This window comes from Antedon bifida, chromosome 10 (assembly GCF_963402885.1).
Source record: "Antedon bifida chromosome 10, ecAntBifi1.1, whole genome shotgun sequence".
In the NCBI taxonomy this organism is placed as follows: Eukaryota; Metazoa; Echinodermata; class Crinoidea; order Comatulida; family Antedonidae; genus Antedon; species Antedon bifida.
Genome location: NC_136235.1, coordinates 8,866,747 through 8,886,282, shown reverse-complemented (window position 1 = coordinate 8,886,282; position 19,536 = coordinate 8,866,747). Strand labels below are relative to the sequence as shown.

Sequence of the window (19,536 nt, the reverse complement as noted above, 5' to 3'; positions counted from 1 at the left end):
GGAGGGGAGGAGAACATTTCAGTAACTACATTAATTTTTTTGACATAATAAATTTAAGATGATATTTTATTGTTGTTTTTCATCATAAAACTTACAGGTTTTATAGTCTGTTAAATTTTGACCAAATTTTAACAATCTATTTTCAGGTAGACAAAGTCTTTGCCATGTTGGAGAAAATCTGGGCATTGTGGTCCTGATCAGCCCTAACGCTGCCTATGTAAAAATCGAATTACAAACACTGCTGTCGCATTCAGCTCAGCATAAATGCTTAATATATGGTGGGCATGTTGTGGAAAATAATGACTGGGTTCTCAGTGATGACACGTTTAGTCTTCAAGATGTCATTGATGTTGTATCTGACGAAAATGTCCAGAGTGCTCTATGCAATGCTGGTGACGACAAGCCAACACTCTCTGTATCTGGTTGCCATTGGCCTGCTGGAACAGTATCAAAACAAGAATTTACTAAACTGTTATCCCTAACATTTAACCCAAGTGACATTAAGAATGATTCTCAAAGCATTCCACAACTAGTGGATGCACTCACCACACATGTGCAAGTTCCATCCCCATTTGACCAATTAGAGCCACCTACAATTGGTGTTGGTGTCAAGTGCAAGATCTCTAAGCCAACTGTTCTTATATTTCCAGCAGCTAAAGGTGATTGTGCATTCTTTGCTGTCAACGATTTTAGTATATTCATTGGAGGTGGTTATCCTGTAAAGCCATGCTTTTGGAAATTTGCCAAACACCTACATAGAATAGATGCTATCCTATTGCCCCATATGCAACCTGACAGTGTAATCGGAATTAACAGCCTATTGCAACGTAAAATAGCAGAAGCTCAACTTCCAGAACCAGAAAGAGGAACAGATGAGTTTGATGAGTGGCAAATGAAATGCAATTCCCCAGAAGTAGGCGTTGTTTATGTCAATGCACCTGAAGGAAAGACTTCGCCGCAGAGTTTAGTTCTCAAGACTATCAGTAGTGGAAATAAAACAATGCAATTATTGAGAGATTTGGACATTGAACCAATAATGTGTATTTCAAGTAGTGGTAAAACAATTGAACCAATTACTCTTTATCAAAAAGTAGGAATTGGTAAGCTTGATATGTTCATACTTTCTCCACCTAAAGATTCAAAAGAACTAAAAGACTTTATACAGCAGTGGTCCAACAATGCTAAATTTTTCACAAAGGCCAAAACAGGCGTTAGAGTGAATGGCAAAGATGCAGATTTAGTTCTCTCAAATGTTGTATCTGTTTGTGCTCTCATTGTATGGCAGCCATATAACCCAAATGAAAATATAGTCAGAGTACTGTTCCCAGGAAATGCTCCACAGAACAAGATTTTAGAAGGATTAGACAGATGTAAAGATTTAGATTTTTTAAAACATGCAGATGTTACTAAAAACAAGCTTAAAAATGGAGGAAAAGGGAAGTCCTTAAAGAAATCATCTGGCCGTACTTCAGCAAAGGGAAAAGTAAATGGTACAATACATGGATCAAAAAATAGTTTATCTGTTACAACTACTAATGATGCTCCACCACCAGAACTTGCAGATGGTGTCTGTAGAGATGGAAAACATTGCAACACTCCTCCTCCAGATGGTACATGTGATGATGGCATTCATTGCAACACTCCTCCACCTGGTGTCTGTGATGATGGAATCCACTGCAATACTCCTCCTCCAGATAACACATGTGGTGATGGCATTCATTGCAACACTCCTCCACCTGGTGTCTGTGGTGATGGAATCCACTGCAATACTCCTCCTCCAGATAACACATGTGGTGATGGCATTCATTGCAACACTCCTCCACCTGGTGTCTGTGGTGATGGAATCCACTGCAATACTCCTCCTCCAGATAACACATGTGGTGATGGCATTCATTGCAACACTCCTCCACCTGGTGTCTGTGATGATGGAATCCACTGCAATACTCCTCCTCCAGATAACACATGTGGTGATGGCATTCATTGCAACACTCCTCCACCTGGTGTCTGTGGTGATGGAATCCACTGCAATACTCCTCCTCCAGATAACACATGTGGTGATGGAATCCACTGCAACACTCCTCCACCTGGTGTCTGTGGTGATGGAATCCACTGTAACACTCCTCCACCTGGTGTCTGTGGTGATGGAATTAACTGTAACACTCCTCCTCCAGAAAACACATGTGATGATGGAATCCACTGCAACACTCCTCCAAATGGTGTCTGCGGTGATGGTATTCACTGTAACACACCACCTCCAGAGGATGAAGGTGATGTTGAAGTTCAAAAAGTATCTGAAAACAACATGCCAGATCCTGTACAGTTTACAAATCAACAGCCTGAAATGCCACCAACTGGCTATAACCCAAATGGTGATGAAATTGTTGCACCTATTGCAACAAAAGTATCAATAGAATCTCCAGATGAAGGATACCCAGCCACTTCACCAGAGCAATATACTGCAAACAGCATTGACACAGAAACTTCAGAAGAGCAGATGACAGACCAGTCTGTAGAAGACATTCCACATGATGAAGAAAATGAACAATTACTTTCAGAAAAACAGGAGAAAGTTGATGATTCACCAGGTGATAGTCAGGATTCAATTGCATCATATGATCCACAGGAGCCATGCCCATGGGAGCCTACAATAGAACTCTCTAAACAAAGTGCAGAACCTGCAGCTGGAGATCTTGAAGACATTGAAGCTGTATGTAGTGACCAAAAGCAAGAGGTACCAAGTCCAGCTGAGGAAGAAACAACGCAACAACAAGTTGAAGTAGTTGCAACTGACATCACACATTCTGCTGGTAAATAATTATTTCATTTTTACTTTTTAAATATTTCAACTATCATTAATGCTATTAATTATTATTGTTATTGTTTTGTTGAATGTGCCATTTTAATGTCAAATAATAGTTATCCACTTTGACACCAAAAAGTGGATAAAAAAAATGTGTATTTTTTATTTTATTTTATTCAGTTGACAACCAACAGCGATGAAACCGCGACTAACAGGTTGACAATAAAACATGGATTTTACAAATATTCAGTTTACGAATCGTTGATCAAATTGACCCATATCGGCGTACAGCCTAGAAAAACAAGGCCATATACATGGCTACAGCCGCGTGCTCAAGTTAGTGTTTACCGACATAGTGAGCTGTAGAGTCGCGTTGCACGCGACTAAAAATAACCTAATCTATGTAAACATTACATACGCTATATTCTTCATAGCCACACATATAAATACAGTACTGTATAGGTGCCACAGCATTTTTTGGTGTAGGCCTATGTTGGAGGGCTATACACTTTCATGCAAGCAATCAAAACTATAGGTATACGCACTTCACTGGCGGTGTCCCTTCGTTCAACATTCGGTAAGTGGGCCCAGCTCACTGCGGTTTAAGCGTCCATATATCTGGGCTGTATATGTTACATCCAGGGATGAAAATTTGTAGTTACTATCCAGGCGAAAGTATTAAGAATCGCCAATTTAATTGGAACTATGGGTTTACTGACGCATACATGCTCATACAGCAAAAAGATGCAAATTATCGAGTTTACAAATTTCGGTTTACGAATAACCCTTGGTACCATGGGGCACGTAAAATAGACGTTTCACTTTATCTGAAAAAACTATAATTTAAAGCAAAAAATAGTATGTAGTAATTGACTGGAAGTCAATGGGTTTTTGGTAGAATGTAACCCTTTCTTTTGTCATTTTATAAGTGAAAACATTTTTGTTTGTTTACTGAAGTGAATAACTTTCAAACCTGATTTTAAAAATCTTAATTTTTCATGTTTTTGGGGACAATACATCATCAATATTTTTTTATTATTTGTTCTCCAGATGAAGAAATTGAACATGATGATTCATCTGATGCTGAATCACAAGCCTCACAAATTGAAGTTGAACAAGTTGACGATGTACAGGTGTCAGTAGAGTTAAAAGATAATGACTTGACTGGAGAAACCAGCACAGATGCAACTGAACCATTTGAAAATACAGATCTAGAAAGTGGAATACAAGCCTCTCCTAAAGAAGAACCTGCTGAACTAGAAGATGTTGTACAAGTAGAAGCTATAAGAACCATTGAGAGTTCAAAAGATGAACAATCAGTTGAATCTGAGAAAATTAGACAGGATGTTCCAGATGAAACACACACAACTCTTGGCGATACAACAGCAGAAAGCATTCAGTCCACACCACAACCTTCTGATACAATGGAAGCAACTAATGATGTAGAGAATATTACTGCCGAAGATACAAACCGAGGGTTTGAAGTACCAGTAGAAAACCTTCCTGAAGAGTCCAAAGATGATACTACTATGCAAGATACTGAGAATGTTGACAAAGAAGATGATATGGTTCAATCTACACATGTGCCTAAACATGAAAATATACTAATAGACCATTTCCAGCAAAAAGAAGTAATAAAAGAAGAAAATGATGAGCAAGTTGGAGACCAAATAGTGGAACAAGCAATTGAAAAAGACAATAAAAAAGTTGAATATCTTTCTGAAGATTTATCTGACACTCCTGATGTTGTAGATGATGACCTTAAAGAAGATGTACATAAGGAATCAATTGAGTGTGAACATGTAGAAGCAGTAAAAAAAGACGAAAATGTAATGGAGGAAACTAAACTTGAAAATATACAAGTTGAGGAAACAGATGAACAGGGTTCAAATAACCAATATGAGGAAGACCAAATGGAAAAACAAACAACTGCATCTGATCTGTTAATGGAGCAAATAGTAAATGTTGAAATAACAGAAGATAAAAAGATAGAAGAATCAACAGTTGAAATGAAAAAAGAAACAGAGCAGGAAGAAGAAATTAAATATGAGCACAATACAAGTGCTGTTGCTAATGAATTCAAAGCTTTACCAGGTGAATCAGAAGTAAATGTAAACCAACTGAAGGACAGTAAAAGTAGTGTGGAAGAAAGTGACACTGCCAATGAGGCTGAGACTGTGGAAGTAATATGTGATGAACCTGAAACTGACGAACTACAGAAAGATGAATCCCAAACTGAGGAACTACAGAAAGATGAATCCCAAAGTGAGAAACTACAAGGTTATGAAATTGAAACTGAGGAACTACAGAAAGATGAATCCCAAATTGAGGAACTACAGAAACATGAATCCCAAATTGAGGTGCTACAGGAAGATGAATCCCAAATTGAGGAACTACAGAAAGATGAATCCCAAATTGAGGAACTACAGAAAAATAAATCCCAAACTGAGGAACTACACAAAGATGAATCCCAAACTGAGGAACTACAGAAATATGAATCCCAAATTGAGGAACTACAGAAAGATGAATCCCAAATTGAGGAACTACAGAAGACTGAATCCCAAAGTGAGGAACTACAAAGTAATGAAATTGAAACTGAGGAACTACAGAAAGATGAATCCCAAACTGAGGAACTTCAAATGGATAAACCTGAAACGGAGGAATTCAAGAAATATGAATCCAAAAGTGAGGGACTACAAGACAATGAACTTGGAACTGTAGTACAGAGTAATGAACCTGAAGCTGAGGAACTACAGACAGATGAATACCAAAATAAGGGACTTCAACCTGAAACTGAGGATCTAGAGAAAGATGAATCCCAAACTGAGGAACTACAAGGTGAAGAAATAGAAACTGAGGTACTACAAGGTAATGGATCTGAAACTGAAGAACTACACACAGATAAATCCCAAACTGAGGAACTACAAGGTGATGAACCTGAAACCGAGGAACTACAGACAGATGAATACCAAAATAAGAGACTTCAACCTGAAACTGAGGATCTAGAAAAAGATGAATCCCAAACTGAGGAACTACAAGGTGAAGAAATAGAAACTGAGGTACTACAAGGTAATGAATCTGAAACTGAAGAACTACACACAGATAAATCCCAAACTGAGGAACTACAAGGTGATGAACCTGAAACCAAGGAACTACAAAAAGATGAATGCCAAACTGAGGAACATCAAATGGATGAACCTGAAACTGATGATCTAGAGAAAGATGAATCCCAAAATGAGGAACTACAAGGGGATGAATCTGAAACTGAGGAATCTCAAAATGAGGAACTACAGAAAGATGAATCCCAAACTGAGGAGCTTCAAATGGGTGAACATAAAACTGAGGAACTACATGAAGATGAATCCCAAACTGAGGAGCTTCAAATGGATGAACCTAAAACTGAGGAACTACAGAAAGATGAATCCCAAACTAATGAGCTTCAAATGGATGAACCTAAAACTGAGGAACTACAGAAAGATGAATCCCAAACTGAGGAGCTTCAAATGGATGAACCTAAAACTGAGGAACTACAGAAAGATGAATGCCAAACTGAGGAACATCAACTAGATGAACCAGAAACTGAGGAACTACAGAAAGATGAATCCCAAACTGATGAGCTTCAAATGGATGAACCTAAAACTGAGGAACTACAGAAAGATGAATCCCAAACTGAGGAGCTTCAAATGGATGAACCTAAAACTGAGGAACTACAGAAAGATGAATCCCAAACTGAGGAACTACAAGGTGATGAAATTGAAACTGAGGAACTACAAGGTAATATATCTGAAACTGAGGAACTGCACACAGATAAATCCCAAACTGAGGAACTACAAGGTGATCAATCTGAAACTGAGGAACTACAGAAAGATGAATCCCAAAGTGACGAACTTCAAATGGATGAACCTGTAACTGATGATTTACAGAAAGATGAATATAAATTTGAAGAACTACAGAAAGATGAATCTCAAAGTGAGGAACTTCAAATGGATGAACTTGAAACTGAAGAACTACAGAAAGATGAATCTGAAACTAAGGAACAGGAATTACCAACTGAAGGTACAGGGATAAATGAACCGCAAATTGTAGATGTTGATAAGTCTTATGATGAAGAACCAATTATTGATGGGTCTTCTTTGAATGAGGATCAAGAAGAAAATGAAGTAGTAGTTATGGAAAATAAGGGAGAAGAAAATGATGCACTAACAGAACAAGTACTTGCAGAAGAACAAGCAGATGTTGAAGTTGTAAAAACAACAACAGTAGAAGAAGATATTATTGAACCACAAAGTGAGAAGTCATTAGAATCAGTTACAGTAGATGGAGTCACTGAAACAACTACTGAACATACATCAGATTTGGAAGAATTTGTTACAGAAAAAAGACAAGACATTGAAGTTGAAGACAAAATTGTAGTGGTGGGTGTTCCTGATGAGCATGCTCTGCCAGACAATATTGATGGTGTGTCTGGAAATTATACACCTGAACCTGTGCAAGAAGACCAAACTGTTTCAGAAACTTTACAAACATCAAGTCCAGTTCAACATTCTCCAACCCCTGATGAAATCCAAGCTAGAATGGATGAAATATCTGATGAAAATGAATTCGATAAAAAGTCAACTCTGGTTTTAGCACCAACTCCGCCCGTTTCTCCAGCCGCATCCCCTTCAAAGTCTCCAATAACTATTCTTGCTCCAGTAGTTATACCAGTTGCAGGAGAAAATAAAGAAGTGAAAGTAGACTCTGTTACAGAAACCAAGAAGTCTGCTAAAAAGACAACTAAGAAAGCACCACCAAAGAAAGATACATCTAAAAAACCTGCTGCTATTAAAGTCACAAAAACAGCAGCAACTAAAACTAAACCAGTAACCACATCAACTAAGAAAACTGATGATAAGAAAACTGATGTTAAGAAAATTGATGTTAAGAAAGCTGATGCTAAGAAAACTGATGCTAAGAAAACTGATGCTAAGAAAACTGATGCTAAGAAAACTGATGCTAAGAAAACTGATGCTAAGAAAACTGATGCTAAGAAAACTGATGCTAAGAAAACTGATGTTAAGAAAACTGATGCTAAGAAAACAGAGTCTAAGAAAACTGAGGTTAAGAAAACAGAGTCTAAGAAAACTGAAGTTAAGAAAACTGAAGTCATGAAAGAAGATAAAAAGTCTGATGATACAAAGAAAAATGTAGACAAGAAATCAACTGTAACTAAAAAGAAGGCAACCACAATAAAAGCTGAATCTTCAGCACTAAAGTCTAAGACAGAATCCAAGCCTTTAGTCAAGCCAACAAGTTTAAAATCAAACACTAAGTCAGCTTCTTCAAAAACAAATGATACTACAAAGAAAGATGAGAAAAGGTCATTTGCTAGCCCTACCAAAGCATCTGAGAGGAGAAGTACTGTTGATCAAACTGATAGTAAAAAGAAAGCTTCTTTAGCACCTACTGCAGCATCTAAAAAGGCTGAAACCAAACGTCCCACAACCGCACCTTCTGGCACAAATACAAAAAAACCTGCTCCACAGAAGACATCTTTAACTTCCAAAAAGACAGACTCTAAAAAAGATAAGAAAGCTCCTACTAAACCTGCCAATGGAAGGCCAGGAAGTTCGACTAAATCTACAGCAGCAGCTCCACCAAAAGAAAAACCGATTCCAGTAAGCGGCCCACCTGTCTATATTGATCTAACCTACGTTCCTAATCATGCAAGCAAAGACAATATCAACATGGAATTCTTTAGACGCATTAGAGCAAAGAATTATGTCATTAGTGGAAATAATAAAGGAAGTGATCAACCAAGCTTACAAGTTTTAGAAGCTCTTCTTGAGGCAAAGAACAAATGGGAAGATAATGATCTAGAAGTAACCGTAATTTCTACGTATGATACACAGGTTCTTCAAGATTGGGAAAATAGTCGGCAAGAGGAACTTGAAAAGGCCAAGATTGTTGTTTCGCAACCTGCCTGTTCAAGTGTTGTTCAAATGAAAGATGAAACATTCTACATGTACAAGGTTGAATTTTGAAGCAACTTCAAACCAAGATAAGAAAATATTGGTGGCAAAAGAAATTACACATTGCAATGTGTTTTTTAAAAATACAGTAGATACTCAGTTTTTGACCAGCTTTTAAAATATAAATGTCTGCCAGCCCAGTGTATTATACATTTTTGCATCATGATAACAAAATTGTTGGGCTCGGTTCAATTTTATCTCACATGCTAGACTTGAATTATTGGATATAGTAGAATAAAATTAAGTTACAACTCAATGTAAAGTACATTATTCATTTTATTAGTTTTATGCTAAATGTGTCTTGCTTTGTATTTCAAGGTAGTTTAAATAGCTGTGAATACAGTATTTTGAGTAGAGTAATCTATTCAAGCAATTGTTCAGTGGTAAGACAACTCATCTGTGCATAGGGATCTCAATATATGCATAACAAAAGCAAATTGAGGTTTTTTTAGTTTCGTTTTTTTTATCCGATATGTTTCATAAAGTGACTTTGTTTTCTATTTGTGAAAGTCAAATTCTTTGTTAGATTTTTGGTGCAATTTTATCTAATAAAACAAAGTGATGGTTTTAAAGGTATTGATAATGGAGTGGTTCTAAATAGAGTATACATTTTAATAGAATAATTGAGCTAATTAGCTTTGCCATGATAATTTACAAAATTGCAATATATACACATTATATAACCAGAGCTCACCCATAACCAAAATAAATGATACTTTAAATTCTTTTTCCAATATATGTGTACTTAATTTTTTTTTGTGTTGATTATATTTTTCTGTTAAGTTTTGTTGTAAAATATGATAAGTAATTTATTTAATTGCAATGATGGTTTATTTTGGTTAAATAATCGTGCAGATGGTTTGTGCCCAGCATGCATATTTATATTTAGTGCAATAGGTGTTATCTTTTGAATTTGTAATTATTTAGATGCTATTCTGTATAGTTTGTAGCTGATTATTTGCTTTGTGAAAATTACAATTACAACCAACAAATTAATGTATTTTTTAAAATTTGCTTAGAATTGGCAATAATATTTTAGTAAGGTAACCTAGACAACATTATTTTCAAAATTAGTTTGTTTTGTGAACAGTACAAGATGATTATCGTTATTCAAATAAAAGTTTTTTAGAATTGGTAAGAATATTTCAATAATATAATTTTTTTCAAACTGTATTAAATTTTTTTTTTTATTTATCAATTGATTATTGATCCTTTTGATTTAAAATGACTCACTGTAAAATTACACTGATAATTATCAAAAATTCCAATCAATTAGAAAAATGATAAAATGTGATGGAAATAATAATAATTTATTGATAAATAAATTGTTTACAGTGGTACATTTTGAGTTTTAGGTACAATTATTCAAGTTTGTATTGTAATAATGCATGATAATTTACATGAATAATTGATAAATTCATATGTCTTGATGTCTTCTTCAAAATTGAACTACATTATGTAGAATAAAACTAATGTATTACAAAAGTATAGTTATGCAATTGAAAACTAGTAAAAAAAAGTATAAAATTAGAAAATGTTGTAAAGAAAACAATTGGCAATACTATGTTATAGTAGTAGATGTTTAGAATTTTAAAAACTATAATATAACTAAATTCTCTAAATTGTTTAGATCATAAATAGTGTTTTAAAGTAGTTTTTTGACAAAAATGACCGTAGGCTTACAAAAATAGTAGCTACGTAAGAATATGTGTTATTGGGTGAATAATCTATGAAAATTACCTTGTATTTTACATAATGATTAATTATACAAATGTATTGTGTAAATTAATGTAACCATGCATGCTTATAGAAGCTTAGACAAATCCTTTATTTGTATTTTTTCTGAAAAGATTAGCTGAGAAACTTTTTTGCTGGTCCACTCTAAATGGTTACTATTAATTTCTGACAATTTGGTGATATTTTTGGTTACTTTAAATTATTTTTATTAATTATTAATGATGTACTGTATTATGTTCAGTAGAAGGGAACATAAAATGTGTGATAAACTTACATGGAATAATATGAAATTGTTTTGAATTTGTGGGTTTCACTTTATAATTTTGTTAATTTGTAATTTATTTCACTATTCCTAGGTGGATATTGGTCTGTGTTAATTTATAGTTTATTTATATAATTAAATTGATTCTTCTTGAGGACATAGCATGTATAAAGTGTTGCTATACTGATTTTATGTTAGAAAATCAATATGTAAAACTGTCAAAGACCTATTTCACTCCATTGCTTCTGTAGGAAAACTATTTTAGACTATAGAAATTGTCCAAACATAAATTATTAAAATATTCATAGAACAGTGTAAAAAAATTGTCATAGAATTTAGGTACAGTAACATAATAATGATAATTTACGCCGCAATATCGCACCACAAATTAATTGCACCACCTACAGATAATAAGATGCTTTTACATATGCATGTTCACCTTTCTGATGTCTATGTTTACAAAGAGCAGTCAATTGACGATTCAGTTTTAAAAACCATTACAAACATGACTTTCATCTCTTATGTAAAAATAAAAAAGCATGTTTCTAATTTATTCAAACTGAATAAATAAAATTTGCCTCTTTTTATTGACTTATTAAATATCTTTGTGATTAATAACTAGGTGTATTTAGTAAATTTTAAATCAATAACTGATAATCCAAATAAAATGTAGGTTTGATGGATTATTTCTCTAAATGAAAACAAAAATCATTCATGTGCACCACTTCTTAATTTACACGAGTAAATGTTGTGCTTAACTCGTCGCCTAAAAAGGGAGGTACCAACAAACATGATTTTCTGTTCTTGATGTGCTTTTTTGGTGCCGCGAGTTTGTATATGTTGATGCAATGTACCGCTTGCATGAAATAAAGATAAAATAAATCGCATCTGTTGTAGTTATTGTGTTTATGTATTGAAGTTCAACTTATCTATATATTTATTTCAATATTTATAATAAATGCAATGGCAAAGGTATAGATATTAATGAGTTAAAACAATTATATTAAGCATTACCGACGCAATGTAAGCAAATGCCCTTCCAATAATTGTGTGAAATTACATGCTTAGTTTGCACATAGACTATAACCTGATTCAACCAAGGCATCTAACAACAGGACACACTGAGCTCGCCTTGCTAAGATAGGAACTCTTACAGTCCTTTAATTGATCTTATGGCTAGCTGCGACATACTACTGTATGTACATGTTCTCTGTGGCACACGTTTTCTGTTAAAATGCGTGAAGCTTATCATGTTGCAGCCACAGATAAACCTTTTGATCTCAGGAACTCAGCACCCTGATTGGCTCGGTTCAAACCGCGTACTAACTACACGCTATAGGCCTACTATGTTCCAGTGTTCTTGCGTTGTTGCATATAGTGTGACCCACCATTTCCGGTGATAGTGGTATATCTACGCTTGATTCTTCTCGGCATTCCTCATCCATTATGTTTTCACGCTGCTACTTTAGTTAGCTATATCCCCAGAGGACTACTCATTCAGAAGCTATATCAAGTTATAGTTCTAGAGGCTGACATTTTTTAGATTATGTAAACTAGGACGGGTCATGTTCAAATTACAAACCCCAAAGCACGTTTGGGAGAAGATGAAGTCTATGAAAACATTTGCTGATAAATACAGTATTATTGAGATGCATGTAGACCGCAATCTTGTTCTTGCTGTCAACCTAGGCCAGTATTATGAATCCCATTTTTTCAATCTAGACTGACATTACAGGCCCGTAGCCAGGGGGGGTTTTTATGGTTCGGGCGAACCCCCCCTTTACAGCGAACCCCCCTTAACCAACTGCGAACCCCCATCCCCGACATGCTCAATACCTCACCCTCATCTCCGAAAATCCTCCAAATACGTGCCACTCATACAGTACCTTCTTCCCTGTATGAGCGTACTTCGAGGGATACGTGTCTGTAAATTTCTAAGAGTTGCAAATGAATTGCCGATTTTAACCTGAAAAATAAATGTTTGGTCCCTGCATGTAACATGATATTGACGCGTCTCACAGCGTGCTGGGGCACGAACGATTCGTACAAAGGACACCGCCAGACAACTTCGTATCAATTGTTTAGATCATCACTGGCAGTCAGGCAATAATTTATAATTTACTCATAGTTAATAATCGTCATGATACTCTCACTTTCAAGCATCTTCGCTCCAGTAATGATATGTCAAAATTTTGCATCCCGACCAGATTCACCAGAACGTGGAATTCCATACCCAATGAGATTCGCGATATTTTTGTTAATGGTTCATTTATTAATTTTAAATTATCTCTAAAGCTATATTTTAAATGTCGGAGAGAAACCTTTTAACTTTTTAAATGAAATGAAATGTCTATGTTATTTTAGTATATATTCTTGTTATTTGTGATTTTTGTGTTGGAGACACACCTTACCAGTGACAGCGTTTTGTTTAATGCTTTTGTCTCTCCTCGGCTTCGTGTCTTGTACTTCATATATATATATATATTTCTATGTTTTTGTAATTATTATTTTATGTTTATTGCCGAAATGAATAAAATAAATAAAATCATAGAGGATTATAGTGAATATTAATATTTTACACTATAATATCTATGGTATCATGTACTGTAGTTCACATTATGGCATCCGATTATTTTTTTCTAGACCACCAGCCGATACGTACTCAAATGTATCAATATCACCTATTTACATTGGCATATTTAATTTCCTCAACAAATTGCTGTAAATAAATATTATAGATAGAGCTATAATAAGAATTGCATTTGCCTTCACCCAGTGTGGTTTTGTTTCGTGGCTTCTCCTAGACGTACGTACGTTCGCATTGAACTTATTGAACAAAACAAAATACCTAGTAAATGATAAAACAATCGGCGGTTCCGCACAGAGCACGCGCATCTAACATACGGAAACAAATGTTATCGTCCTTTAAATAGTCAAGTCCAAGTACGATCGTTTTGCTTATTGGTAGCATGCTGCATGAGAGTGTCTTTTCCGGCCATCAGCTAGGGGTGTCATTTAACAAAATTCGCTTCGCCTCAGGGGGGGGGGGGGGGGATGGACCCAAATACTTAGTGTCCGAACCCCCCTTGACAAATCCTGGCTACGGCCCTGCATTATAATACGGTAATTCGCTTTCAAATAATCATTGATTGATTAAACAGTCCATATAATAGTAAAGTTTTTTTTGTAATAGGATACAATTTGTTCACACTTGCAGCATCTAGGCTTTTTATTTAATGTTTTCAATTTCAATTGCACAATTATAACATATTAAAGTATTCATTCTTGTTATATTTTACTTCAAATACAAAAGTTATTTATTCACTTATAAAAAGAGAAACGAAACATTTAATTATAACCCAAAAACCATTGTCTGACAGACAATTTAAGTATTTTTTGCTTTAAATTACGTTTTTTCCAGGTAAAGTAACTATTATGTGACAATAAAATGACAAATTCAAAAACAAATTTGAAATAAAAAATATTTTTCAGAGGGACAATATATCTTTAAAACTGTTACGTCAAGAAGCGAGTGGCGTTTTTTGGAAGAAATATTTCTTGTTTATTCTTGTTATGCTGCTATAAGGAATAAAATACAAATGTTATTGATTGTGACAGTGATTATGGTGTCAAAATATGACGGCAGTAATATTATTTTGATATCATGATATTAATAATAATTTATAAAGTGCTGTTTACAGGTAAGCTAAAAGACAAATTGAATTAATCACAGGTGATCCATCATTCATTAATTGGCCATCCATCTTCTGTATTCATTTGCTGCTTACATTAAAGTATAAAAAAGAAAATTATTACTTATCAATTATTTTTTTATTCTTCAAGGTTATTTAAGAAAATATTGATCATTTTTGCCAATGTTGACGAGATAGTTTATCTTGCCAAGCTGACTTTACAAAAGAATTTATGACGTCATGGCGAAATACATCATCTTGCCAAGCTGACTTTACAAAAGAGTTTATGTCGACATGACGAGATAGTTTATCTTGCCAAGTTGACTTCACAAAAGAGTTTATGACGTCATGGCGAAATGCATCATCTTGCCAAGTTGACTTTACAAAAGAGTTTATGTCGACATGACGAGATAGTTTATCTTGCCAAGTTGACTTCACAAAAGAGTTTATGACGTCATGGCGAAATGCATCATCTTGCCAAGTTGACTTTACAAAAGAGTTTATGTCGACATGACGAGATAGTTTATCTTGCCAAGTTGACTTCACAAAAGAGTGTATGACGTCATGGCGAGATACATTATCTTGCCAAGCTGACTTTACAAAATGATAAAAACGATCCATCGGGTTGCAGAATAAAAATAGTAATTATTTTATTTAAAAGGACATGGCTGTTAAATTTTAGGGGGCGTTAAAGCCTGGCCAATTTATTTATTTATTTTTAAAAATTTGTAATTACACCTTTAGATCGGTGGCACACTTAGCACAAAGGTGCATCCTTCACAATAGCAATATAAAATATAACAATCAATTAATTAATTTACATACAGAAAAGGCAAAAAACAACTATCAACCCCTATTAAATAAAATCAACTGATAACACAGCTTATTACAAACACCCACCACGCCCCGTCCCCTCCCTACTTAATGTAGAAATGTAGATAAAATAGTTATTGAGTCATGGAGTAGTGAATCATTACGAAATTTCCATGCTCTTTTTAGGTATCTTTTACAGAAACTATCCAAAATATTTTTACACTCTTCATCAATTAAATTATCTGAGAATCCCAAAATATATATATATTTATATTGTATATTTATATTTTGTCATTTTCATGAGAAGTATAAAATGTACCAAACATATCTTTGCTGCCATTTCTATACATATCCACATATAAATTAAATAATTCCTGATTACGTATATTATTTAAAGCTGGACAATTAAGGATGAAATGATAGATGTCTTCGTCCAAAGTTGTACCACATAATTTACATTTTTTTTTATTATTATCAATATTCCAATTTGCAGTTCTATCATTCAAAGGTAATAAAGTATTTGAACGAACTTTAAATTTTAATACAGCACCTTCAAAATTAGTTTTGTCTGTCCGGGTCTTGATTTTAATGTTTTATACATGTGGAGACTTGATTTGTTTTTTAATTAAATTCTACATTCATCTATCATTATAGAGTTCTTAAAATTTCATAAATTGAAAAGTAGACTTCTTTGTAATTAAAGAGTGGTGAAAATATTTTTGGATTCACAATTAATTACACTTCAAGAGAATATCGTTTATACAAGATAGAAACTTATATCTTAAGTCCTTAAATTCACAATTATGTTGTAGCATTCCAAAATATATAACTTTTGGCCATCGATAGTTTTCCATCATTATAATTCTATGGAAGTATTTCATACAAAGAGCGTTATGGATCTCGTTAATTGGAAAACGAACCAAGCTCTACATATTATAAGGCGGCACCAGGCGTATTTCGAGGTACTTTTAAGATATAACGAACATTTGGAGATGGAGACGCTCTAGTGTATATATTCTACTTAAAGAGCACCATACTGAACAACCATAGTTGATAGATGGGATCTCCGTACAGTATCCCATAATATACTCTATTAAAGTTACACAGCTACTGATAATGTATTTAACGTATGCTATTAATCTTTGACCTTTTTTTGTATATGGTCATTTAATTTATGAGAAATATGTACACCGAGATATTTATATGATTCAGTTTCAGATATAAAGCCATTACCTAATTTCCATTACCAGTTATCAATATATTTTATTTTTCAAAATTAAACCAAAATGTCCATACCTTAGCAAAATGTCCTGCAAGATCTAACATTCTTTTCATTTCCTGTTTATTTTTGGCTAATAATACAATATCATCAGCCAAAAAAAGCCCATGTATCATTTACTCTAATACCTATATCATTGGATCTTAACATTTTGGGAAACTCATTTATGTAGATGTTAAATAGAACAGAACGCACCCTTGTTTTACTCCTTGATCAATATCAAAGATATCTGTATCAATTAGGCCTATACCAGAGGAGACTTTACCTTTAACTTAGCATAAAGCATATCAATCATCATCCATACCTTTCCTCTTATACTTGTATTCCAAATCGACTTCAATAACCGTCTCTCCATACACTATCAAATGCTTTTCAGAAGTCCAAGAAGGCCATGCATGTATGCTTACCCTGTTGTAAACGCTATACTTGCTATACTCTTTAAAAAAAAGATATGATCTTCGCATCTATAGGAAGGCCGAAAGCCTTGTTTAACCCACAAATGTGAAAACGTCCACAAACGTGAAAACGACCACAAATGTGAAAACGTATTACCCACAAATGTAAAAACGACCACAAATGTGAAAACGAATCACCCACCAATGTAATAAACAGCGCCCACAAATGTGAAAACAAAAGGGAGACTTTTTCGGCCACAAATGTAAAAAAAAGAATCAAATCAAATTTAGTGCTAGACTCAAACAATTTTGATCGAGTTAATACGTACATTTATATATCATGATTATATTGAGTTGTTTCAATACTCGTGTGTTCACGATACGTCTGTTAGTGTCGTTGTTAACGCGTTGGACTATTTTGCTGCTCGTGCGCGCGATATTTGCATTAACTCATTGGTTTAATGTACTATACGTAATAGTTCAAGACGACATTTGTTATTTGCTGCGCGCGTGCACGATGCTGCAAGGTCATGGTTAAATTGCTACCTGTATGTAGTGTGTGGTTATTAAATCGTTGGCTTACTGTTATGTACGTATAGTTCCAAGTCGATGTTCGATGTTTTTTGCGCGCGCACACGACACTACAAGGTCATGGTTAAATTGTTACCTGTATGTAGTGTGTGGTTATTAACTCGTTGGCTTACTGTTATGTACGTATAGTTCCAAGTCGATGTTCGATGTTTTTTGCGCGTGCACACGATACTACAAGGTCAATGGTCATATATACTATTGCTACTTGTAGTATGTGGTTGTTAACACGTTGGCTTACTATTATGTACGTATAGTTCCAAACATCGTTATTGTTATGAAGAGTTTTGAAAGATTGATTAAAAACAAGTTAATTAAAGAAACAAAGAATCAAGCGGACCCATACCAATTTGCTTATTGTTCAAACAGAAGCGTAGAGGATGCTACTTTGTGTCTCTTACAACCAATCTATGAGCACTTAGATAAGGCAAAGTGTTATGTAAGATCATTGTTTATTGACTACAGTTCCGCTTTCAATACTATTCGGCCAAGTGTACTATTGAGGAAGCTGATGACAATGAATGTATATCCTTATTTATTCATGGATAAGCAATTTTGTTACTGGTAAAAGTCAACGAGTTACGGTTAACAATTTTTATTCAAATTATATTGACTCTAATACTGGAACACCGCAAGGATGTGTGTTATCCCCACTTTTATTTTCAATATATGTTAGTGATTTAAGATGTAATGTTAATTCATGTAACATTATCAAGTTTGCGGATGACATGTTTTACTGGTCTTATTACAGGAGGGGATGAATTTGTATATAGAGAAAAAGTAACAAGGGTTTTAGATTGGTGTAATACTAATTATTTGTGTATTAATTCTAAAAAAACCACAGAGCTTATATTTGACTTCAGAAAAAATGTTAATCACATTCCACTTGTTATTGACGGAAATTATGTTGAAAATCCAGAGTCTCATAAATATTTAGGGGTTTGGATAGATACGAATCTAAGTTGGGATACACATACGTGCAAAGTGTATGCTAAAGGTGTTCAACGACTGTATTCCTTAAGGAAGTTGAAACAATATAATATAGGCCGTGATTCTTTATTTCTTTTTTATCAAAGTGTTATTCAATCTGTTTTAAGCTTTTGCTGTGTTACTTTGGTAAATGGTCTAACAAAGAAAAATTTGAGTAAGTTAAACAGAATATGCAAGCAAAATTACTGGTGTCGAAATTAAAGGTATTACACAAATGTGTAATGATGGAATGATATCTAAATTAAATAGTATTTTAGCTGATGAATCTCATATTCTCAACAATAAGTTAGTAGTTACCAGATCTGGAAGATTAACAACAATTTCAGTAAAAACAAATAGAGATAAATTTTCATTCTTACCTAGCGCTATTAGACTATACAACAGTGAGTTTCAAAGATAGGTCATTAGGTCTGTTGTATTTTTTATTGCTGATCATTTGTTGTTGTTGTTAGTTCCAAGTTGATCACGAATGTAAATATTATGTATGTATTGTTTTGCTTGTGTTTTTCTGCCAAGAAAACAATTATCATTATACTATGTATGAATGACTTAATAAATCGAATCTGAATCTGAATTCGATGTGATCGATTCGATGTTTTTAAGGTCACATTTGTGGGCGATGGTTGTTTTCACATTTGTGGTTGTTTTCACATTTGTGGTCATTTTCACATTTGTGGGTGATACGTTTTCACATTTGTGGTCGTTTTCTCATTTGTAGGTGATACGTTTTCACATTTGTGGTCGTTTTCACATTTGTGGGTGATACGTTTTCACATTTGTGGGCGTTTTCACATTTGTGGGTTCAACAAGCCTCCCTGTACTTCCGAACGAACATCCCTTTCTTCAAGAAAATCAGTTATTGAGAAAGCACTAATTATATTAAAAATCTTAGATACGCAAGAAGTCAAAAAAATTCCTGTAGGCCTATAGTTATTTAGATCTAACTTATTTCCTTTTTTGAAAATAGGG

General features: G+C 34.2%; 1 protein-coding gene across 3 annotated transcripts in view; it reads left to right on the top strand.

Moving 5' to 3' along the window:
• The window catches only part of LOC144853782 (uncharacterized), a 48,762-nt gene extending 37,065 nt beyond the window's left edge, over positions 1–11,697 (top strand). Inside the window, exons 3-5 of one of the 3 annotated variants that reach the window (XM_078711608.1) lie at positions 147–2,807; positions 3,851–6,073; positions 6,569–11,697. In XM_078711608.1, coding sequence (XP_078567734.1) covers positions 147–2,807; positions 3,851–6,073; positions 6,569–8,823 — 7,139 coding nt within the window. In that variant the 3' untranslated portion in view covers positions 8,824–11,697. Of the gene's footprint in view, positions 1–146; positions 2,808–3,850 lie in introns of all 3 variants that reach the window. The other 2 variants (XM_078711607.1, XM_078711606.1) reach the window with 2 other exon arrangements.
• Positions 11,698–19,536: the final 7,839 nt, after the last annotated feature.